Here is a 23663-nt window from a genome sequence, read left to right as displayed (position 1 = left end):
CCATGCTGTTGCTGAACGTGATTGTATCTCTCTAGATGAAGAAAAGCAGCTGGAACACAACCAGTGTAGACATGACTCAGACAAAAGGAGCTGAGAAAGATACATACATCGTAAAAACAAACAAAAAAATCCCCCATAGCAGATCCTGAAGAAGTTGTAACTGTAAAGAGTGAGTTTTCTTCTTATACGTAACACAGAGATGCTCATGAAAGAATGACTATACTTCCCATGCATGCGTATTCCAAGTATTTTACACCCTTGAAAACAGACAGTGATTTTTTTTTTTTTACCTATGATGATGAGAGATGTTTCTGTGTATGTTATACAGAGATTATTAATATTCATGCTTTATATCTCACACTTAACACAAATCCTACAGGCAAATCCTTCAGGCAGAGACACATTTCCTGTTGTGGTAGAGCACCTGCCTCCGTCTGTCCTACATAGTCCATACACTTTTTTTTTGCTTTTTGTCATTATTTACTGCTATAAAGTTGTGCTTCACTGAAATGAATATCAGGCATGGGTTCACAAGCGTGGGAACATTACCAACCCCAAACTTGAATGATATAATTCAAGAAACTTAACCATGAGTTAACTGCATGTCACACTGTGTTAGACTGCCCATCAGGACCAATACCTGTTTAATTGTATGATGTAAACATAATGTGAATGAGAGCAGAGGCACGTTAGAGCATGTCAAGTTTTTAAAAATGTCTCCACATGAGCTGTTTTAATTTTCCTGTCGACTCTATTGGTTGAAGTTTGTGTGCATTTTTGACTGAACTACCGGTACTCAAAATGGCACACACTGTACAACATACTATGGTAGCTTGTCATCTATCATTTCACGTTTTATTGTTGTCATTTTTTGTTGGGGTTTTTTTTTTGGAACATTTACTTCTCCAGTGTCCAGTGAACACTTTTCTTCTTGCTTAGTTGACGAATTACCGGTAACTGCTAACTACACTAGAATTTGTTGGATGGATGAAAAACAGCTGACAACTTCACTACATTTAGATCTTTGCCTGTGAAGCAGGAAATCTGGCCTGAGGATAGTGCAAGAAAAGACTATGTCGTGAACTCAAACCGTGTTTTTCCTTCCTTTGTCTGCCTCAGATGGGTGGGTGGGTGCGCTGTGCTTTTAGCTGAATGCCAACATCAGCATTATAACAAACATACAGTTAGCAGACTGTCATGCTAACATTTTTACATGTAACATTTTGGATGTATGCAAAGCCTGTTTACATACAGGAGGTTGCTGAACTCTGATTAGATTAAAATACAACAGAAACCAGAGAACAACCGGAAGGAAGCATCTTTCAGCTGTTTGTCGGAGTTAAGTTGACATTACACAAACTACCACACACAGATTGCGGTGCACCTTATCTATTACATCCTTCCAAGCTCCAGAGCCGCCATGCAGAGGAAACTGGGCCCTGGTCTCAGCTCATCCGCTCCAGGTAGGCAGACAGCTGAAGTGTAGGAGGCAGGAACTCTTCTTGTTTGTTCACCACTTCAGTCTGACGTGACCCGTTGTTGTCAATGCCTGAGGGTCCAACAAGAAAACAGACTTTGATCACACTCATGTGACACAAACACATTACAATAGCTTTGTTAGTCCAGCCAGAGCTGCTTAAACAGGGGAGGAGAAATTACTCTCTAGTTATGTCTGTAAGTGCTGGTTGGTCAAGGTTTGTCAAAACCGATCTGCCAAAATATAAGTGTTCAATGTTTTCCTTTGTATTTGCTCATCATTAATGTGGAGAAGCCATGAAACTAAAAAACAACCCACCACACATATTTAGAGGCAGGGAAACATTATGGCCTTTGAACTAATATAAGGATTTATTTACAGTTTATTTCAGTGGACAAATGCCAGTGTCACGGATGTTTACTTGGCTTCACACAGATGGACATAATTCTGATTACTCTGATATACACCAATGCATTGCCGTTTCCACTCACTTGCAGAGACGAGGTCCATGTACTGGCAGGCAGCGTGAAGCAGCAGTCTCTCAAAACTGATTTACAAACACAAAACAACAGAGAAATGACTTCTGCTCCTCCTTCAGACCTGAAATCATTTGCTTATGTTATGAATCTACCAGTTTATCTCAACAGAGATCCATTAATATATGTATATTTGTGTAAAACCTTTCTCTCACATTCTCCATAATATAATATAATATAATATAATATAATATAATATAATATAATATAATATAGACTAGTTTTCTAGGTGCATAAACACCATTATCCTCTATTTGGGTGATGAAAATGTGTTAACACAATCCAAAGGGGCTGTGTAAGCGCAGTTGTGTTGAAACACAATGCAGGAAGCTCGGTTTGAGTAACACTTAAGAGTTTGATGTCTAATCAGGACAACACAACACAGTAGTTTATGAAACTCAGACAGGATTTGTCATCCTGTGATCATGACCAGGTAAACGTGTTGACAGGAGTGTTTTATTCACACAGGTTTAAATTTGGTCTGAATGTGGCTCTACACAGCCGTATAATAGTGAGCACTTTCCCATTTGTTACTGAGGGATTTGGGGGTATTAAGAAAAAAACATCAAACTGCCTGTGGATGACAACAGAATATCTTTTATGTTGACTTTTGTTGAAGGACCCCATTTCAGGGCTTCAGGCTGAATATATGAAAGAGGATTTTCTACCTGCTGGTGAGGTTGGTTGTGTAAACTGAGTGTGGCTGAGCTTTGAAGAAACTCAGGAGATTTTCCTCAAGTACTTCCAGAGTTCCCTGTGAAGACAAACAGCACAGTCAGAGAGTGAATCTGATTCAGCACCTTGGCCAATGTGATCTTTGCCACATGAGATCTAGTGCTGTTTTAAAATCCATGTGGTGTGGTTTGCCAAAATCTAGAAGAACACGTGTTAGTGTTTGATGCTGTTCTCTGTTCTATATAGTTTTAAATAGAAATTCTTTGGGTTTGGTGTTCAGTGATCGAACTGAATAAAACATAAAATTGTCACCTTGAGTTTTGGGAAAATACTTTTCACAATTTTCTAACATTTTGTGGATTAAATAAATAAATAAAAATAATAACTTGAAGGTAATAATACACAGGCTAACTAAGAGAAAGAAACATGGTGTATTGTATATTATATATTTTGTATGGATGTTTTACATGTACATGGCAGCTGTCATAACTCCCTTGCCCAAGACAAATTTCCCCTGGTGGGACAAATAAAGTTGATTTGATTTGACATAGACTTTGGACTTGATGCCAGGCAGCAGAGAAGCAGAAAAGACTAATCAAAAACATGTCTTTGAGCAGTTGTCATGACAATTCGGACATCTTGAGCTCGAGTCTGAAGCTACTATACTGTGCATAGACTGTTACCACGCCTAGAAATCTATACCTACAGGACATGATCAGTGATCAAACACTGACTTATCAAGAAGAGGACTGGACACTCACCATGGGGATCTGTTTTCTTCTCAGAGTGGCTCGCAGCCTGCGATCGATCCTCTGGAAGCAGTCCTGAGCAGTGAAGGCAGGATTTACTGTAAAGAGAGGAGTGACGGTAACCTGTACAGCCGTACTTTAAACAACTGGCCCACAACTGTAACTCAGCCTGTGGCGCTCACCATTCCTCTGGTCTTTGAGGAGTCGGTTGGTGCTTTTCTTCTTGGCCTCGTCCAGCTCCAGCTGAGACAACAGCCTCTCCTGCTCCTCTCCAGAGCAATTCATGAAGTCATTCCACGGCTACAACAACCCGACAATGAGGGAAACTAGTCAGTGTAAAAACTGGCAGTTATTTTAATGGGTCATGATGGATTTGATGTCTCATGTCTGTCAAAGAGTGGCTCTAGAAAATGATGCATTATCTTAAATTTGATAAATGGCTGTCTGTCTCGCACACAAGCAGAGCTGGAGCCTGAGCCAGCACTCAGTGATGCACTGCGGTAGAGCTGGCCAAATATGAATGAGCTCATCTTTTCTACTGGTACTTTAGCAAGCTCATTATGACGGTATGGTCTGGTTGTTTGCCTGCACTAAAAGCTTTCACCTCTCACCGAATGTTTCGACACTTCGGCACCACACTGGAAGAAATGATATCTTATTCAAGAGGCTGAAACAGCCACCACACATAGGAGCAGAACCTTAAAGGAACTTCTTAAGGATCAACACAGATGTTGATGGATCTGTAGGAAACCTAAATGAAACCATTTAACACTCAATCAATTAGATAGTATTAGACATAGCATATGTGCATACGAAACCTCTATGCTACATTTTTAACTTAATTCAACAGCTTTGCAGTAATTGTGATGGTTTCATAAATGACATTTAACTTGTAACGAGGGAGAACGGAGGCTCTCTGCCTTCCATGTAGCGTCTCTTAGCTGAAAAACAACTTTGTAAGATCAGTGCCGCCGCCGCCGCCCCAGTGTCCCGGCTCTCGTCTCTGTGCACCGCGACACAAACGCGCCCTGTAACCCTTAATCTCTTGTTTATGACAGATAAGACTAAACAAATACATGTTGTAACATTGTATATATGATATGCACCACTCTATTGATTGATTTCTCGCTGGCTTCATTGTAAACGAATGCACATGGCCAGGAGGAAGGTTAGCAAAACAGCAGAAAAGCGACGGGACTTGCCTAAGTTCCCCTTAACCATCTGAGACAAAAACATCCTCAGCCACGTTCAAACACAGCTGTCTTACCTCTATGTAGTTTCCATTGGTGCAGGCTTCAGTGAAGATGGATGGGATGGCTGGAGTACTGCTGCAGAACTCCACTTCATCTTTGGTGCACTCCTCCTTCTCAAGAAGATTGGCAAGGTAGCGAGCTGGTTTTTCAGAGAGGGAGAGAAGAGACAGACGGGCAGTGGCCAACATTAGCAAAACTTCAACGACAGGTGAATGAATTTAAAGTGCAGTTATGTAGCAACTCTGAATTAAATATTTTCCCATCATTGAAAGCACTGACACAAGGGACTTGAAATAATCTGAACATGTGAAATCAGAGCTTACAGTTCTCCTGTCGGCGTTGGCTCTTCTTGCCTTTGGCTCGGGGAGTGAGGTCCGAGTTGCGGATGGCTTGGTTGATAAAAAACTGCTTCCTTTTGGTGGGAGACACACGTTTGGCAGGAGAGCTGGGCAGCGAGGTGCATTTCCGCTCCTCTATCAGGCTGGGGAAGACAGAGCAATGTCACTGAGTGTAGAGGCACATACATCAGCCATACTCTGTGTATTATGTAGCCTAGTATACAGTCAGACATGTTGATACTGACGACATATGCCACGTCTATACTACATGGGATGGACAGTGGGGAAAGATTCTCAATTTCATGACTTTTGAGTGTTCACATTATCAAGACAGGTTTAATGTCTTTGACTATATGCTTGGTTTTCAGGCACACAAGGCTACCACAGAAATTCACATTTTCCAGTTGTAATTATGATTTAACATGTACATCACTGACAAGCCAAGCCCCTAATATCTTACATCTAGAAACTCAAAAGTACAACAACTCCAATGCACACAGCGATAGCAGCACCAGACAATAAGCTTTTCATCTGACCTAATTGCCATTCACTTCACAACAATTAACCATTTATTCCTCCACTGCTGCAGTCTGAATTGTGCTGCTCTACTTGAAGCTGACACTTCTAAGCTCACACAGTGTCATTTGGAGTCGACGAGGGTCTGGTGCTCCAGATGTGAGGTGGACATTGAGCTTGTATGCTCCTGTTTCTTCATCAATAGCGTACTAAGTCTAGAACTGCTGGATGCTGGTGTGAAGTGTCATATCTATAAATATGGGCCTTGTGATTGAAGCTATGAATAACAATTGTAACACGACAGGGCATACAGTGCATTTTTACAACACTATCTTACTTTGAATGTTATCCAGTGAGAGATGAAGAAAAATGCAACAGCTATTGGCCATTAGAGGTGAAGATAATCATCAACATGAACGCCTTGAAGCAGTCATTAAGGGCTTGAGAGTGGCTTTCCCCTTTCTAGTGTAGGCCTGCACTGGAGCAGCAGAGTGCTGAATCAGCTGAAACTCAACACCTCAGTTGCAGCAAGATGCTAAAAACGCAGATTTGGTGACAACCTGCACATTAAATCAAATTCAAAACCAACAACACTAATGTTTCTTTCCTGCTGGCTCACACTTGGTCTTAAAAAAACTGAAATCTGTGCTCCCCACTGTGCTTTAACATTTGCTCCTGTTTCAGACAGGAAACAAGGCTTTTAATGAGCTGTTCTGCATGATTTCTTCTCAGCAGTATCTTTATATGGATCAGAGAAATAAGAGGCAGCAGCAGCAGCAGCAGCAGATGTAGGTCAGTGGGCGCCTCCTTCTGCCAGCCTGCTCAGTTGAAATGCCATTTTTAGACTCAGTCATCCCTGCACGTTTAAAGCAACACTGCAGCAAAACAACACACCACTGTCCCTCCCTACCTGGCTTATTTGTGTCTGGTAATGTCAGACTGAACTGTGCTCAGCGGTCAGGTCAGGTCGGCTGCTGTAGCACAGATTCAACACATTAAATCTACATGGTCACTTCTACAACTTCACCTTTACAGGTCAAACAAGGAGAGCCACGATATATAAACTAGACAAATGTTGTGGGAGAAACTCAGAAGCGACGATAAGCAGCTCGGTGATAGATGAAATAAATAAAAAACATAAGAGGAAACACCCTGATGGGATTTAACTGCACGAAACATATCCAGGTCAGCTAGTTAGCGGCTAACAGCTAATAGCTTTCTGTTTGTAGCTTTTCAAACAAAAATAGTCTTTGCACATTAACCAAACTAGAACAAACAGCCAAACAAGTAACACAAGGCAGCATTTCGGATGATGTAATCCTCCCCACAGCCCCTAACCTGGCGATAACCCGAGCTAACTAAACTAGCCCGTTTTAATTTGTGGCTAATGCTAAGATTAGCTCGCTAACGTTGTAAGTGTCACTCACATATAATCCCGCTCGTCTTCATGGTTGTCATTTGTCAAAACGACCATTTTATTGGAGCAGAACCAGCTGCGTGGATTTACTGTGCCGTAGTGTTAGTAAATTAACACAGTTGTTGAGTTTTAAAAAACACAGGGAGACCAGAGTGTTTGTCTGGTTTTAGCTGGACAGGGAGGCAGGGAGTCCTCCCACTACACACAGAGAGAGGAGAACAGGACAGAGGTCTCACTCTGCTTCTGTTTCTTTTTATGGGAGGTCTCACTCTGCGGCTAAACCTGGTACAACTCTCAAACATAATAATAATAGTAGCCTACTAATAATCACCACCATGTATCTCTTCTAATGCCTTTAATTTGACATGTTTAAGACCATTTAAGGAAACGTGTATACATGTTAAATAATTTAATTTAGTCATTTAGTCAGTCTGTTTGTAGACTTCAAAACAAAAAATCTAAAATATTTCTATTTTATAGGCTATCTTATAGTAATCTAAATGAAGCTTCCAGGCATTTTAAAGAATTGACATCTGGAGGTCTGATTCCTTTGCATATGACAGATGGAACAACAAAAAGAAAACATGACCTCATTATTAAAAAACCAAAGAAAAAAAGAAAAAAAAAGAAGAATGAATAGCAGCCAGAAATAGATGCCCCATCCCACTCCTCACCCAAGTTATCAATACCCTTCATTGACAGTTGCACCATCACATAAAATAAAAAATGATTTTGTTGTTGTTGTTTGTTTTTTGCCATTTCACATATAGGCTATAGGAAATGTGTAGCTATAGCCTACGTGTTTAATAATTTAATTTCGGCAGGTTTGGATTTTATTCTAAGAAATCCAGATATTCCAGCAAACTAAGATAAAATGAGGGGAGAACAAGGGACAAACAGGGAACACAGGTTAAAATAAAAAAATAAAAGATATGTGCATGGGCTGTAAAAGCAAGACAGTGAGCTGAAAATTGCTAAAACACTATAAAGTTGAGGTGAATTGCACAGCCGATAATTATCTGTGGGTTTGTCGCTTTGAGCAACACATATCATGATTCCCATTTATTTGATTCCCTTGTGACAGCTACAGAAACAGGCTACTGATCAGTGCAGTTTCAAAATGTATTTCGGATAAAAACTGTAGCAGGGCTCTTTTAATATTTCAAGTTAGAGTTACGGTTAGAATAACAACATCAAGTACCATCACCAGTAAAATAATCTAAATTAACAGATTTTTTTGTTTTTATTTGATAAATCAGATAAAAATGTGCATGACTGTATAGTGATTCATCTTACCAATAGTCAATCTTTGGCAAATCCCATCAAACAAAAATTCCTGTCATAATTTCCAAAATAAAGGCACGGCCACCTGCATTGTCATCATAATCCTGTATTAGAGTGTGTTCATCTCAAGCACTGACGCAAAATCTCAAATAACAAAGGACTTTTTTCCACTTCATTAAGAGTGACTGAGGTTTGTGTGCATGTTGCCATAACAGCCAGTTTAATTGGCCTGCTACATAGTCCTCTTATTGTTCTGAGCTGTTCTCACTGCTACTGAGGGAGAAGAAGCTGAGACATTTTGGTGGGGAGGGAAACAAACACACTCTTTGTCTGAACAACATTTTGTTTTTTGTTTTTGTTTTTTTGAGAAATGCATGGGCAACATCAGAGAAGATTCACTGGGGTGTTTTTGTCCGGATACTGCGATGGGCAAAGAGAGGAAAACGGTAAAACTAGAAAAACATGAACCACCAGACCCATGTCCGATCATCGTGCGTGAAGTGAAGAAATCAGTTCCCAGGATGAGGATTGTGAAGCCAAGAAAGGAGAAAGTTAAAGTGACCACATCTGTCAGCAGCAGATCCACCACAAAAAAGGACACAACTACATGTGAGACATCGGGGAATATAATGAGGCTTTGTGTCAACTTGATGCCTGTTTTAGCTTCAGCCAAGGAGCCAGTGGAGGAGGAGGAGGAGGAAGAGGTTGAGGAGAAAGAGGAAGATATCAGCTGTATAAATGAAAATGGACCAAAAACCAGCAGCCAGAATAACTCATCGGTCACCAAATTACTCCAACAAACACTGGACAGAGACACTGAGGCACCGTCACTCAGTCCTCTGTTTGTGCTGCCACCTGTGCCACTTAAACCAGCTCTTCAATGCTGTGACCATCAGGAGACAAAGAAGTTTCTCACTCCTCTACCTCCCATCGGTTCATCTGAGAAAACAACAACCATCTCTCCAACCTTAACAACTGAAGCCTGTGATGATGGCAAATCACCAATTACAGGACATGAATCACACGGCAGGCCCTGGATAGACAACCCCCTGTTCTCTAAATGTGTGAGTTTGACTACAAAAGCTCATTTGATGAAAATCCCGACAGTAGACAGAGTGCCAAAGGGCCTTGTTCAAACAGAAATGCTTCTTGTTCAGTTAAAGTATAGCTTCAGGGAAAGTAGGATTCATGTGAGTCAACATTAGAAACCTGGAGAAATTGCATCGCACCGACAGGTCTGGCTCTGCTGTAATGAGGAAATGTTGAAATTTAAAAGCCAGAAGTTGCAGTACCTTTTCTGAGCAATGACTGACTAGATGTTGTGGTCACACACACACACAACAGATAGAAAATATTCCAGCTACCCCTTCATTTGATTAAGCAGATGTTGAGAAACATTTCATGCCTTTACTCCAATTTCTACCATCAACATGTTTTTAAAACATCTTTAGAGGTGAGACACAATCAGGTTTGAAATAAAACCTGTAAGGAGTTCAGGCTACTATATATCACACACTTTTAAAAAAAAGAAAAGGTATCTTTGTCATGCTCATATCAAAGTTATAGAATAAATAAAAACACAAAACCATTGAAAAATAATGACATAATGAAGACTTGAACCCCAGTTTGCCGATGACATTTGTTCTCTTTCCAGAGATCTCCTGAGTTTCGTCTTCCCAACATCTCCTTGTCCAGTCTGGACGTCCTGCTGCAGACAGTCACACAGAAACTAATGAGGCAGAGGAGAAGCCACACTGAGGGATCATGGGGGCAAGTCCAGGGGGATCACCTCCTCATGGCTGTTGGTGAAAAAGGCCTGAGAGAGAAGACCGGTCCAGCCAACATGTATGTTTAGTGGCTTTGGTTTTTTTAAAAAAAGTAATACTGCAGAGCCACATTGTTCAGTACAAAAGGAGAACGTAGAAGAAGATGATCAGGTTTACACAAAGGTTACAGTCTCATGCATGTTTAGATACTTACTAGATACTTTTTTGATCTCTCATATAGCTAGTTGTCAACTGGTACGACAGGAAATCCAGTGCGCATGTTCATACTGACTGTGTGGAAATAGATAAAAAAAGATGTTAAAACTAATTTGCAGTCTGTGGAGGAGAAGGAATGTAAATATGTGACGGCTGAAACAGAGAATTTGGGTTTAATATTGAGTTTTAAAGGATAGACCTAAAACTGTTTCTGTCAGAAACAAACATAATATCAGATAGATTGGTGATTTAAAACCAAAAATACTAATAGTTACTAGATCCTGATTATATGACTTTATAAATCCTTCACTTTAATAAATGTCCTTCCTGCTGTGTATAATTACATGGTGGCAAGTTAAAAACTGCTTATAAAGGGTGTTGACTCTTTCTTTCAACAGCAGAGCAGTAACACAAACATCAGTGAGTGGGAAGAGCACCAACGGACGGAGGAGCCTCCCTCCGCTGCTTTCTACACCTAAACCCACTCTCGTCCTCGCTTTGACGAGGAAAAACCTCCTGACTTCGACCATGCTGCAGTGACTCAGCAAAAACAGCAAGACTGCATAAACAGCATACAGCAAACAATGTTTTTATTTCCTTCAGGACAAGACATTCACAACAGACATGAACCCTTTGTTTTTTCTACACTAATATATTTATGTATATCTTATAGTAGATACACAGTTAAATGCATGTTCAAGTACAATTGTAAAACGTAATACCTTTTGAGTACATTTGTTGGTATTGACTTTCATTCCAAAATGAGACAAATATAATAACAGTTTCTAAAATATGTCATTTCCCCCCAGTACATTGAACCTTTTTTAAACACTGAATTATAATATTTCAATCTGCATTTTGGGATGAAACTCTACTGATATGTTATGTTTATCTCATGCCAATACTGTAGTTACTGTCGTAACAATCCTCTTAATATGTAACAGTGCATTACAGTGCAGTAACAACCTGCTTCAGACATTCAGTCAGCTGTGTCATTTTTTGAATAGAAAAAATAACCAAATAAAATAAATTAAAAAACAAATGTTGATCATTGTTGTATCTCGTGTTTACAGCCCAGATGAAACATGACTATTGATCGATTGACTGATCATGATTTACTATTTTTTCCTTGATTAAAATTGCTGTAATTTGGATAACGTAAATTAATTAGTAACGACAGAAGAATGTAGATTGACCCCTGTTTGTAAACTTCAAAACTAAAATAAAAATATTTTTATACATTATATTTCAATATTTTATAATAATTAAACGAGGTTTGCAGACAATGAAAGAACTGACGTCTGGATGTCTGATTCGTCTACATTTGACAGATGGAAAAACAAAGAAAACATGATTTCATTTTTAAATAACCCAAAAAAAGAATAAATACCAGCCAAAAATAAAGACCCCTCCCCACCCCTCACCCAATCCCAGGTATACATTTTTGACAATGACAGCAATTGCACCCAATGATAAATCACATAAAATAAAAAATGAAATAAAAAAAACAATATTGCCAAAAATGTCTTGATTCACAAGACAATAAAATTTGTGAAGTTCATCATTCAATATCTAAGAGGTATTGGAAAATGAACTTGCAGTAAGAATTCTCTCCACATGAGAGAAACTTTATGTTGTTCATAAAACATTTACATCCACGTAAATGTTCTCTGGCATTAAAAAAATCTTCTTTTTCTATTCTAAAGTATTTTTTCTTGGGTTTTTACACCCTTTATTTACTGGACAGCTGGAGAGAGACAGGAAATGGGGAGAAAGAGAGAGAGAGGGAATGACACGCAGCAAAGAGCCACCAGGTGGAATCAAACCTGGGGCCGCAACAAGGACTACAGCCTCTGTTTATGGGTTGCCTACTCTACCAAATGAGCTATTCGACGTCCCATATAAAATCATCTAAATAGTTACATGTAACACATTTAACTTCAGCTATTGCACAACTGTCTGCAGCATTTTTTTTTAAAGTGCTTTGAAAGATGTGATTGTGAGGGGTCTAATGATTGAGCCCTGAGGAATACCGCCTGTTTTCTTTTTTTTCTTTTTAAATAATTACATTTCTTGGGTGGGGGGGGGGCAGCGATGGTCCATGATTAAACAGGTGAGCCACCAGTGCACCACCACCCATTGTTTTTACTCTAAACCTAGCATAATATTCCTTAATGACAAACAAACGATACCTTTGGATTGATACAGAGAGAAAAAGACACAGTGTGGGATTTAGGAACCCAAAGAGATTATAAAGCTACTGATCTATTAACAAGGTGAACAAGGCACCACAGCCATTATTAGGAAACAATAACTTTTGGTTCTTTCTTCAGAGGAGGCTGAGGGGATCGCTTTGCCTGAACCAAGTCGGTAACACTGTCAAAATCCATCTTTTCCACCGTTTGTTAAACATTTAGCTCAGTTATCGTGTGTTGCATAATGTAATATTGCTGCCACCACGGAACAACATTCATATAATAATAATAATAATAATAATAGTTTTTTGTCTACAGTTGTTCCTGTTTCCTCTGCTCAAGTTGCACCTGTATCTTCATAGTGCGCTGTCCTGTGTGTTGCTGCCAACTATAAAAAGAGCAGATGGATCTCGACTGGTGCCGTCTCCTTTGTGTTTCGACCTACTGGATTTACTGGATTCTTCCTGTGCCGAACTGTTGCTGCTCCCGCGGCTCGTCTGAGGGATCTCCTCGTCCTCCTCTGCCCGAGGTAATCTGATCATGGAGGTGCTGCTGCTGATTTTTTCTCCACTAGTTTTGCTTTCTTTAGATTTGCCTTTGCTCGGTTTATCCTGTTTTGTTTTACCTTCCTTTGGTTTGCTGTCAGGCGATTTCGAATGACGCTGTGGACTCTTGCTCTTGCTTTGCTGGGGGGGTGTGATCGAAGGAGGAGGGGGTTGGATGATTGGGAGGTTAATCCTGGCAGTCAGGTTTGTTTGCACTATCCCGTTGCCGATGACGACATCTGTGAGGCCGTCGTCATCAGTTTGCTCTTTGGCAAAGTTGACAAACACCTACAAAAATGAATGTCACACAATTAATAAATATCAGAATGGCCAGTTATCAAGCTAAAGATAAGAGTCTCATTAGTTGTTGAAGAGCTCTGTTCTATCAATCAAAGATCTCAGATCAGAGCCTATGAACACATTTTGCACAAATAATCAATAATGTTAAAGGGATAGTTAAAGCAGAAGTAAGCGATCTGGTCGTTTTGGCTACTTCTTGTCAGCCGATGGAGTTAGCAGTCCCCGCCATCGTCATGGATCTATTGGTCCTCGTCCCTACGTCACCACATTCATGCGCATCCCTTGGCTGCACACACAGCCCTTCATGCCGTTCTCTCTCCTCATTGGATAAAGGTTGTAGGATATGAGAAAAGTTTTCTCCTCGGCTCAGAGCAGAGCAGAGTGACTGACAGACCCGTGTTTCGGTCCAAACACTCTATGTAAGTGATTGCTGTCGGAACTATTTAAGACTTATATTAACACAAAATTATTGCTTACTTCTGATTTAAACATTTTGGCAAATTTGCCCATTGCCATAATCCCTATAGTTTTAGCAGTAGGTTCGTTACCTTTAATTGTCCGTGCAAGCTATTTTTAGAACGGCGGAGCAGAGCCGCGAGCTGCTCAGAGCTACGCTATGGAGACTATTGGGATTTCTTGGTTTCCCTCATCAAACTAATCAAATACACAATCCAACAACTCCAAAACTCATGGTGGACAAGTTGTGACCTGCACATTCACCACGCTATGAGATAATAACAGAACGTTATGAGATGGAGTTGTTTTCGAGGTAAATGCAGTGACTGCTTGCCGGAACACTGTCCCTGACGGGAATGCGCATCAGCGGTTTTGCACGAATTTACCTCGAAAACAACTCTGTCTGGTAACGTTCTGTTATTATCTCATAGCGTGGTGAATGTGCAGGTCACAACTTGTCTACCAGAGCGTTTTGGAGGATTGTGTATTTGATGAGTTTGATGAGGGAAACCAAGAAATCCCATGAGCCTCCGTAGCGTAGCTCTGAGCAGCTCGCGGCTCTGCTCCACCGTTCTAAAAATAGCTTGCACTGACAATTAAAGGTAATGAACCTACTCCTAAGACATTGGCCATGGGCCAATTTGCCAAAATGTTAAACTCTCTCTTTAATTCTTTTTTTTCTTTTTTATTTAAGCTTGAATGTTTTCATCTCTGCTGCATCACTGTCCTCACCTGGTCCAAGGTGGTCTGTGAAACAGAGTAGTCGATGATGCCCAGCTTCTCATAATTGCCGGCCAACACACTGAAGACACGGGCCAGGCAGCAGGCGTGAGAGGGCAGCTGGTACTGCAGCACGTTGTGGTGATGCTCCTTCAGCACGATGCTGGGAAAAGAGTTCTTCATGAAGGCGCTGATGGGACACGACTCCGGGTTGGAGTTGATGTCTGCCAGACGAAGGATGATGGTGTATCCATCACCAAACCTGAATCACCACACAAAGGACGGAGAGAGAAGCCACAGTCAATGTTTTAAATGTGATGTTAGATCATTATGGTTTAGTGGGATTTGAGTTGGTGCAGCAGCTACAACAGATCTAAAATGACCTTTAAAGCAGAGGAGTGGACAATGTATGCAGAAGAGCGTGTATAGGTGGGTTTCCACGGCAGGAACTATGTGTGTTTCAACCAGAGGGGCAAAGGTCTAATTTAATTCCAGCGTAACTGCCGACAAAAAAGTCTCTGGTTGGGGGGGTAGTGGTACTTTACAGGGGTTAAGGAACTTAATTTCTGATTGGTCGAGTGGTTGCTGCATTGTGTTTCACCCGTCATGTTTAAAAGCCCACAGCTGTGAGCCAACAGTTTTTTTTAAATTCAATGCAATAGTTTTTTCATTTGTTTTGTGACTTTTTGAAACCCTTGTGTGACAGGAAGCCTGATGACAGGATGCATTGCCCTGCTCAACATTTATGCAGACACCAAAGCATCAACGTCATCGGCCTGATTTGCATAATCTGCATTAGTTCTTGTAGAAAAATATCTGAATCTAATGTTCCTGTGATATAATGCATGCAGATTAGACTCGGGATCTTTTACTGGCATTATGTTTTCATCATCTTCATGCAAAAATCATATAAAATTTCAATACTGCTCCTTGTTATTGAAGAGACAGATAAAACACAGTATCAATGGTAGGAAAATCATTGACAAATTCTTCCTGTCTCACTGTTAATATTATGTGTAACAGACCCTGACTGATTCACCTCATGACATTAAACCTCATCAAGTGGCTGAGTCAGCTGCTTTACTGCGACACAGAGAGGGCCCTTCACTTACCGTAAAACTTCAAATAATGGCCGAGTCCCAAATTGCCGCCGGTCCCAATTAACCGCCGGGTGTAGCAAAATATTTTTTATATTAAACGCCCATCCCAAATAAACGCCGGGTCAAACATTGTTTTTCTGGTTGCCAAAAAATATTCTATGCAAATATAGCGGGTGTCTAGACATTGAAGATGGCCGAGGACCGAGGAGACGCCTCTGGGCTGGTTGCTCCTGCCCGGTCTGTCCACTCCTCTCATCCGCACTTCAGCACCTGTCCTGGGCTGCACAGTGTCAGCTCGGCTCGGCTCGCTCCTCGTTTTAAATGACTTTTAAAAGTAGCGTTAACAGCATACTGTTCTCTGATTACTCATACGCGTATTTAGTTAGGCTATACGTTGCATTATTATTAGTTATAGGCCTACTTCATTCATTCAATCAAAAAAAAAAAAAAGGACGGTGGTACGTGCCAACACAGGTGCTGAAGTGTGGGAGAGGGGTGGAGAGACTGGGCGTCCGCAGGGTTTTTGCAACTTGTGGCGGATCAAGAAGGGCGGAGGACCGACATGACGGGGGGTCTCAGTCTCCTGGTACCTGTGCGGGCCAGGACCGCGGAGGTCAGCGAGACCGAGAACGAGTCCGCCCTGGCCGTATTTACAGTAATGCCTTGAGAAACGCACGTATCATTCCACCGCTGCCTGCCACCACAGAGTGAAGCCCCTTTCCCCAGAAGGAGGTCCAGGTTGAACACTATTAATAAACGCAGGTCCCAAATAAACGCAGGTCCCTAATAAACGCCTGTTGATTTGAGCGATTTAAGCAAATAAACGCCCGGGCCTTTATTTGGTGTTTTACGGTATCTCCTCACCTCTGTGCGGGTCAGGAGTCACATACGCTGAGTGTTAATTTAATAAATGATAGAGTGACTAAGGAGTAAGGAAATATCCAGAACATTTATCCACTGACTGGTAAAGTATTCTGTAAAGAGTTTGAGTTGAGTTATTAAGGTTGGAGTGTGCTTACCTGTTCTTCAGGTGTTGTACAGATCCCAGACACTGAAACCTGCCGTTGACCATGATGGCCATTCTGGTGCAGAGAGCCTCACATTCCTCCATACTGACCATACGGACACAGGAATAAATAAATTAAAGGGTTTATACTGTTCCTGCTGTTCTCACAATATGCACTCGTGTCATTTAAACAACCTAACCTCACTACACATCAAGTTGATTGTTAAAAGTGGTATTTTTTAGGGGCCTTCTGCAAGGGTTTGTCTGCAACTGCAGCCTTCGAATAGATTATAATCAACTCTTCATTGTATGTGCAAAAACATTCGGTTGTAGTACATCTCCTCCTACCTGTGGGAGGTGAGAACTACAGCTCTTCCTTCTTTGGTGACACTGAGGATGCAGTTCCACAAAAATCTTTTGGCCTTTGGGTCCATACCTGTGGTGGGCTCATCCTGAGAAAAACATTGCATGAAAATAACAGCTGATGTTAAGGCATGAGTTTTGAGTTTCACCATTTAATATTAGGAATGTGTGTGATATGTACAGTGTTTTTTTGTGATTTTGTGGTTTAAAATGCTATTTATGTTTATGTGAGACAGCTACTTATTGAGACGTCATAAACATACTATTTGTTTGGCCTTTGCTAGTTTAATGGTACATGGTACATTTATTTCTAGGATGAAAAATATAATGTAACATCAGGAGAAAGCAATAACAATTGTGTCACAACTGTCAAGTGGGAAAAAGGTAAAGTAAGTCAAATGTTCTTTTCAAATGCTTTCTAACCAATATCTGTAATTCAGTAGGTGACATGCTTTTATATTACCTTAGCTGTTCTCCACAAGACTGGAAAATGTTTCATTAGTTGTCACTGTCACTGATTTTTAAAAGGTTCATCATCCTCTAACCTCTGTTTTGTAAGTTAGTGTGACCCTCACCAGGAATATAACAGGTGGAGCCCCGATGAGTGAGATAGCAGTGGAGAGTTTCCTCTTGTTGCCCCCGCTGTAGCCTCCGGCCTCACGTTCAGCGTACTGCGTCAGCCCCAGTTTCTTCACACCCCACTGCGCCACCTTCAGGACAACAGAGAGGCCACGTCACCGTGACACCCTGCAGCTTGAAAACCCAGTCACCACCACACACTGGACCAACTCATAGTAACTTATGGATCTTTGGTACTGTTAACTTGTGCTGCACTAGTTAAACAGCAAGACTCTGCATCTTTTGTTGAATTATACATGTGTAATGACAATTACAGTTCATAGGGCCTATAAAATCTATTCCGACTCGACCTCCACTGTTGGTGCATTTGCATTTGCATTTTTTCACCTTGTGTGATAACTGGTGTCAGAGATGGAAGCTAACATAAACATAAATGATATTTTCCCAGGAAGGAGCAGTGAAGTATGTCTTAAAGCCTTGTATCATTTAATCAGAACGACCGCCTACATCTATTAACAACGTCTTCGCCATATCTTATTTGTTAATCAAAGTTTTGGGGTGAACTGCTCCTTTATGGTACCTTGGCAACAGACTCCTCTTGAACCCCCCGCAGGCGTGCGTACAGCTCCAGATGTTCCCGGCCTGTCAGCAGGTCGCTGATGGCATCAAACTGTGGACAGTAACCCATCAGCTGATGGACTCGCTCCACCTCTGTCAAAACACTGAGAAGCACAAACACACAACGAGGTTAATGACACCTCAAACCCTAGAAATACTGCTGCACCTGTGTTTCCTACTAGTCTATAACACTAAGACTACTTTTGCTGGCCCATTACTATTACTACAATGACCGCCAGCACTAGTAGGACTTCTATTTTCACTACTATGACCACCACTATCTCTTTAAAGTTGAATAACTTGGAGGCAGAGACGATTTATTTGTACCTGTAGTGGTTTAGGAAAGCCTCTCCATAGGTGATGGGTGTGTCTCCAGTCAGCATCCGAAATGTAGAAGTCTTCCCTGCTCCATTCACGCCCAGTAGGCCAAAACACTGGAGGACACACAACAGCATAAAGTTACAATATATAGTTGACTGCAAACCTTTCACCAACTATGGACAAATTACAAATTCTGTGGAGTTCTGAAGTGAAAAGAAGTAATAAGACTCTTTGAAGTGGTCAATTAGTTATCATATTAATTAGCTGTTATCATAGTTTATAGTTCAGACATAGATGATGGCTGCAATGTACCTGCAGTACTTGTACACAGCTGATACATAAACACAGTGTTTCAGATTAATGTGGAGTGTTGCATTTAGTGTAATAAATCTCATGGTGCGTTCACCTCGCCACGGGGAATCCCAAGGCAGAGACGATCCACCGCCGGCTTCCTACCGGCTTTGTAAACCTGGAAAAAAAAAAGGTCAATACTACAATGACAGTCAAGAATCACCAGTAACTCTGCTGTGTAGGATCAGTGGTAGATATTTATCAAGGACTTTATCAAACACAGACATTTTCTTTCTAAATGTGTTTCTATATCAGAAGCCAGATCACCAGCAGCTGTTTGGGTTATAAACCAGTTCCCTGTCTAGTTCCAGTATGTGAGTAGACAAACACAGTAATTTTCCAATCATGATACCATAATTAATGCTAAGAGTGAATGCATAATACAGTAGTTCATATAAAAATATACCTTGCTCAGGTCTATCATGGTGAGGATGTCTGATTGGGCTTTGCCGCTCTTGACCCTCTGTCTCTCTCTGGCAACATCTTCATCTTCTGGACCAAGAGGCGGCCGCTCAGGCTCAGCCCACCACGGTCTGATCAGATACAGGAGCAGAGAGTCATCTTTTTCTTTTTTGTTTTCCACAGTTTCAGCCGAGAATACATCATTGCTTTTTATTGAAATAATCGCTGCCACCCTAAATACAACATTTCTGTAATTAATCTGTGCTTAATGTTTGGTTGTAAATTCTGATGATTTTTCGGGTATATTGTGCAAATGCACAATTCACACAAGCAAACACAAGCAAAAGTTTAAGGCCAAAGCCACTGTGCCCAGCAGTGATCAGAGTTTAAAGCCAGTATAAAGCATACCTGAAACGAATGAAGAACTTGTACTGCAGCAGTATGGTGAAGATGAAGAAGATAACACCCTCAGCTGCCATTGCAAACAAGTTCTTCCCCACAAAGTCCCACCGGAGAGGATCCAAGGTCTGTTTGGCACCTGGAAAGGGAAAAAACACATAAAAATACTTTTATGGAAAAGCGTAACTGTCATGGACTGCAAGCAAACCTCTATTTTAGTCACACTTGTACATGTATGAATAAAACCTCCCCTCCTCCCTAGCTTCAGTTCATACCCAGTCTCTGAAAGGCGTCTGCCATGGCCTGATTTTTAGCCATGTCGATAAGTCCTCGGCCCAGACAGAAATGAGGGAAGATGAGAAAGACTTTCTTCAGAATCCGGTTCACCCTGTTAAGATGCTGGAAAGAACAGCAGAATAGTTTAAGCCTCACTTGACTTGACTCAAACCACAATGTCACAAAGCTTAATGTAACTGAATTCAAGTAGTGTTGTAGCAATGCAGCTTTAATACAGATATTTTCCTTGCCTCTTATTGGCCAAGAGAATAAAGGTCTTTCTTTTGTCAGGTCATGTTACATTACAAACAGTTTGTACCTCGTCTACAAACAGCTCCAGGACGAAGGTTGCGATGCTGCCATTGATTCCAATGAAGAGGTTGATGGAAGTCAGAAACACATAAGCTGTGCTCGGGACAGTGAACACAAAGGATGCTGGGTACATAAGAGGGGTGATGGACCACCTACAAAAGAAATTAGGTTATCAAGTAAGCACAGAAAGATACATTGCTTTTGTTACATGCAGCTGGTCACCTATGTCGTTAGATATTAATATTTGGTTGAATTCAGGTTGTGAGTCGATTCATAAGTCGATGTCAGGACAACGTACCCGTAGAAAAGGAGCAGCAGGACAAGAGCAGGCAGGTTGGTCTCAGAAACATACGCCTTCTGCTGGAAACTGATGAAGATCAGCACCACCAAGGTGGCCGGCACCGTGTAGTTCAACTGAAAACAAAATGTAATTTGCGTTGTTAATCTGCACTTGTTCAACTCCCAGCTCTTTGGTATCACATCACTGACAGATCGGCTCTTTTCAAACACAAGTGTAGGAACTGTTCCTCTGGTCCTTAAAGGGATACTTCACCCAAAATCGATAATTCACCCATTTTCTATTCACCGTCATGCCAAGAAAGGGTTTGGAGAACTTTCGGAGTTATCAAAACGCTTTTGGAGTTCCGGGGGGGGGGTCCGACTGGCAACGAATTTTCATATAATAGCGGCGGATAGATTTCACTTTTGAATCGTCCAAAACACACACTATGAAACATCCAAATACCTCCATACTGCTCGTCCGTACTGACCCAAGTGTCCTGAAGCCGCCACATGACAAAGTTGTTCGGAAAAAATCAAATTGATCTCTGTTTTTATCCTTGTTGTAGTAGTAGCTCCCAGTGGCTGCGTGAGATTTCCTGTGAGGTGTTCTTCCGTGTTTACATCATACATCCAATGTTTGACAACGACGAACGAACATCTTGCAGCAAATCACATGCACAAACATCAACAGAGCCACTGGGAGCTACTACTACATCAAGGCTAAAAATAGAGATCAAATTTTTCCGAACAACTTTTTCATGTCGCGGCCTCAGGACACTTGGGTCAGTACGGACGAGGAGTATGGAAGTATTTGGATGTTTCATAGTGTGTTTTGGACGATTCAAAAGTGAGCACAAAAAGCATTTTGATAACTAAAAGTTCTCCGAACCCTTTTTTGGCATGATGGTGTGTAGAAAATTGGTGAATTATCAATTTTGGGTGAAGTATCCCTTTAACAGTACAGTGGAAATCTTACACAGCTAATTTACCAAACATATTTGCATATAAAGTGAACAGATATTTTCTTGAGATTGTTGTCAGATTGTGACACGTGTGGGACTTTCTCTTGATCACTGACCATGTCCCAGGTGAAGTTGGCCACCCAGTAGAGGATCGGTTTGACTCCGCTGACAAACTGAAGGTGTTTGGCTTTGCTGACCTGCTCCTCGATCAGAAAAAGGACGAAACTCGACGGCACAAAGGACATGGCAAAGATCACGCAAATGGAAACCAGAACATCCACCGACGTGGTTATCCTAAAAGCACGACACAATCAGATTAACACAAGACAAAATATACACACAGGATAAATCCAGCTTAAACAGCCATATAGCATCTAAAACTTACAAGGCAACTTCAGTGAGTTGCTCCTTGGTGAGGTTGATTGGGTGGTTGTAGGCGGTGATGCCGTACTTGCTTCTCTCTGGCCCCGGCGGTAAGCTCGCTCTCAGCAGGCCATTGTTCATCACGTTGACAAATGACACCATGGCATGCCAACCTTTGTTGTTGTACCACACCTGAGTACAGCAAATGGAGGAAAATTGCACTTTAGCAATTGTAATCTGAATTTTATTTCAAGTGTTTTATGTTTCATTTTTTCCTTTTTAGGACTCTCACACACACACACACACACACACGTTTACCTTGACATTGTTTCGACTGTTCAGGCCTTCAAGAAACTCTGGCAGTTGGTTAAGAAGATGATCCAGTGAACTGTTCTGCAATCAACCAACACACAACGTCACAAAACGTTAAGAATCAGGAGGACGGTGCGAACAGTGTCGGGCACGCTGCTTTTCAAAAGTAATTAGTTATAGTTACTCGTTACTTTCCCCCAAAAAAGTAACAGAGTTAGTAGCTGAGTTACTACATTATAAAAGTAACTAATTACCAGGAAAAGTAATTTAAAAAAATAGTTAGGCATTAAGTTTTAAAAAATAAAATGCTCAAATATGTCAAATTACTTATGTACTGACCTCCTGTTTATCTGGAACTAACCAACTCACTCAGTTTTCCTCCGCACAGAAAACTGAGTGAGTTGGTTAGTTCCAGATAAACGGCTTTTTTCCGACTAGTTGATGGACTGAAAAAAATGTGTATATAACGCACATTTAAAGCAGAAGTAAGCGGAATGTTTGTGTTAATATACAGTAAGTCTTAAATAGTTATATCTTCCGACAGCAATCACTTATATAGAGTGTTTGGTCTGAAACACGGGTCTGTCAGTCACTCTGCTCTGCTGTAAGCCGAGGAGAAAACTTTCCTTGTATCCTACAACTTTTATCCAATGAGGAGAGAGAATGGCATAAAGGGGCGGTCCTCTCTGTGTGTGCAGCCAAGGGATGCGCGTGAATGTGGTGATGTAGGGACCAGTGTTGGGAACGTTACTTTTAAAAAGTAATTAGTTATAGTTACTAATTACTTCTCCCAAAAAGTAACTGAGTTAGTAACTCCACTACTTCACTATAATAGTAACTAGTTACCAGGGAAAGTAACTATTGCGTTACTTTTTCTTTCTTTTTTTAAAGTTTAAATATGTCGAAGAATTTGGATTTTTTTTCTCTCATTTTTAAATGGTATTTTATTGTTTTCATATATTTCACTGATCGCAATTATGGAATGTGAGTGTGTGTTTTATTGAAAGCGAGGCTGGTGTGCCTATGAAAATAGGTTACAGTGGGTTTTTTAAGTGCTGTGGCTACAAGCAAATCTCATATTGTCTCTGTACAAAGACAACAAAGACCTTTTTAAATGTGAAAACAGTGGAGACCTATTCAAGATTTGCGTTTAATAACAGGCGAAACATCGAAATTAATTTATTCATGGCCACATTAAGTGAAATTATTAACTTTACCGATTATCCATCTGATTATCTGTCCTGCTGCGAGCGCACAACTTCTCAGGGTATCCGCGGATCCTTAAAAAGTCTTAAATTCATGTATCTAAAATTAAGGCCTTAAAAAGTATTAAATTTATTAGAAAATTCTAAGATGGTCAGCACATCATCACAGCATCATAAAATATGTATGCACTTAAACTTTTATATGAAATAACAGGGTATCCGCGGGGTCTTAAAAAGTCTAAAATGTGAAAATCTAAATTTTAGGTCTTAAAATGTCTTAAATTTGTTGAATTATTGTGTTCAAGTCTTAAATAATTTTAGACAGGTCTTACATTTTCTTATGCCCACCATGGGCGAGCATTTCACTCG

The 23663-nt window shown here is 40.8% G+C and overlaps 3 protein-coding genes across 4 annotated transcripts in view; 1 reads left to right on the top strand and 2 right to left on the bottom strand.

Annotated features, from left to right (window-relative positions):
- Positions 1 to 845: 845 nt before the first annotated feature.
- r3hdm4 (R3H domain containing 4) lies at positions 846 to 7170 on the bottom strand. Its single transcript, XM_085774690.1, has 8 exons — positions 6972 to 7170; positions 5014 to 5171; positions 4705 to 4829; positions 3620 to 3737; positions 3450 to 3535; positions 2682 to 2767; positions 1969 to 2024; positions 846 to 1549 (listed from the first exon to the last, which is right to left on the bottom strand). The coding sequence occupies exons 1-8, from the start codon at positions 7016 to 7018 to the stop codon at positions 1446 to 1448; spliced, it is 780 nt and encodes a 259-aa protein (XP_085630816.1). The 5' UTR covers positions 7019 to 7170; the 3' UTR covers positions 846 to 1445.
- A 1329-nt stretch (positions 7171 to 8499) lies between these two features.
- Positions 8500 to 10887, top strand: LOC146988910 (uncharacterized). The gene is made up of 3 exons (XM_085774689.1): positions 8500 to 9309; positions 9900 to 10090; positions 10626 to 10887. The coding sequence occupies exons 1-3, from the start codon at positions 8620 to 8622 to the stop codon at positions 10765 to 10767; spliced, it is 1023 nt and encodes a 340-aa protein (XP_085630815.1). The 5' UTR covers positions 8500 to 8619; the 3' UTR covers positions 10768 to 10887.
- A 1418-nt stretch (positions 10888 to 12305) lies between these two features.
- The window catches only part of abca7 (ATP-binding cassette, sub-family A (ABC1), member 7), a 35873-nt gene continuing 24515 nt past the window's right edge, over positions 12306 to 23663 (bottom strand). For both annotated transcript variants that reach the window (XM_085774687.1, XM_085774688.1), the window contains 16 exons: positions 22096 to 22170; positions 21800 to 21969; positions 21531 to 21708; positions 20469 to 20584; positions 20178 to 20322; positions 19858 to 19981; positions 19592 to 19721; positions 19188 to 19314; positions 18837 to 18899; positions 18437 to 18543; positions 18072 to 18213; positions 17488 to 17622; positions 16898 to 17001; positions 16563 to 16655; positions 14456 to 14705; positions 12306 to 13255 (listed from right to left, as the gene is read on the bottom strand). In XM_085774687.1, coding sequence (XP_085630813.1) covers positions 12779 to 13255; positions 14456 to 14705; positions 16563 to 16655; positions 16898 to 17001; positions 17488 to 17622; positions 18072 to 18213; positions 18437 to 18543; positions 18837 to 18899; positions 19188 to 19314; positions 19592 to 19721; positions 19858 to 19981; positions 20178 to 20322; positions 20469 to 20584; positions 21531 to 21708; positions 21800 to 21969; positions 22096 to 22170 — 2436 coding nt within the window. In that variant the 3' untranslated portion in view covers positions 12306 to 12778. The remainder of the gene's footprint in view (positions 13256 to 14455; positions 14706 to 16562; positions 16656 to 16897; positions 17002 to 17487; positions 17623 to 18071; positions 18214 to 18436; positions 18544 to 18836; positions 18900 to 19187; positions 19315 to 19591; positions 19722 to 19857; positions 19982 to 20177; positions 20323 to 20468; positions 20585 to 21530; positions 21709 to 21799; positions 21970 to 22095; positions 22171 to 23663) is intronic.

This window comes from Trachurus japonicus, chromosome 4 (assembly GCF_045865225.1).
Source record: "Trachurus japonicus isolate A0001 chromosome 4, Traja_1.0".
NCBI lineage: Eukaryota > Metazoa > Chordata > Actinopteri > Carangiformes > Carangidae > Trachurus > Trachurus japonicus.
The sequence above is the reverse complement of the archived record's forward strand: the minus strand, read 5'-3'. Positions and strand labels throughout refer to the sequence as shown.

What these genes read in the sequence shown, in the direction of transcription:
- LOC146988910 (XM_085774689.1), top strand. Translation starts at nt 8,620, where the DNA reads ATGGGCAACATCAGAGAAGATTCACTGGGGTGTTTTTGTCCGGATACT. An exon ending in ACCCCCTGTTCTCTAAATGT is followed by an intron (nt 9,310 to 9,899) that starts GTGAGTTTGACT and finishes TTCTCTTTCCAG; the next exon opens with AGATCTCCTGAGTTTCGTCT. An exon ending in AAGACCGGTCCAGCCAACAT is followed by an intron (nt 10,091 to 10,625) that starts GTATGTTTAGTG and finishes TTCTTTCAACAG; the next exon opens with CAGAGCAGTAACACAAACAT.
- r3hdm4 (XM_085774690.1), bottom strand. Translation starts at nt 7,018, where the DNA reads ATGGTCGTTTTGACAAATGACAACCATGAAGACGAGCGGGATTATAT. An exon ending in GAAGACGAGCGGGATTATAT is followed by an intron (nt 5,172 to 6,971) that starts GTGAGTGACACT and finishes TGTCTTCCCCAG; the next exon opens with CCTGATAGAGGAGCGGAAAT. An exon ending in ACAACCAACCTCACCAGCAG is followed by an intron (nt 2,025 to 2,681) that starts GTAGAAAATCCT and finishes TTTGTAAATCAG; the next exon opens with TTTTGAGAGACTGCTGCTTC.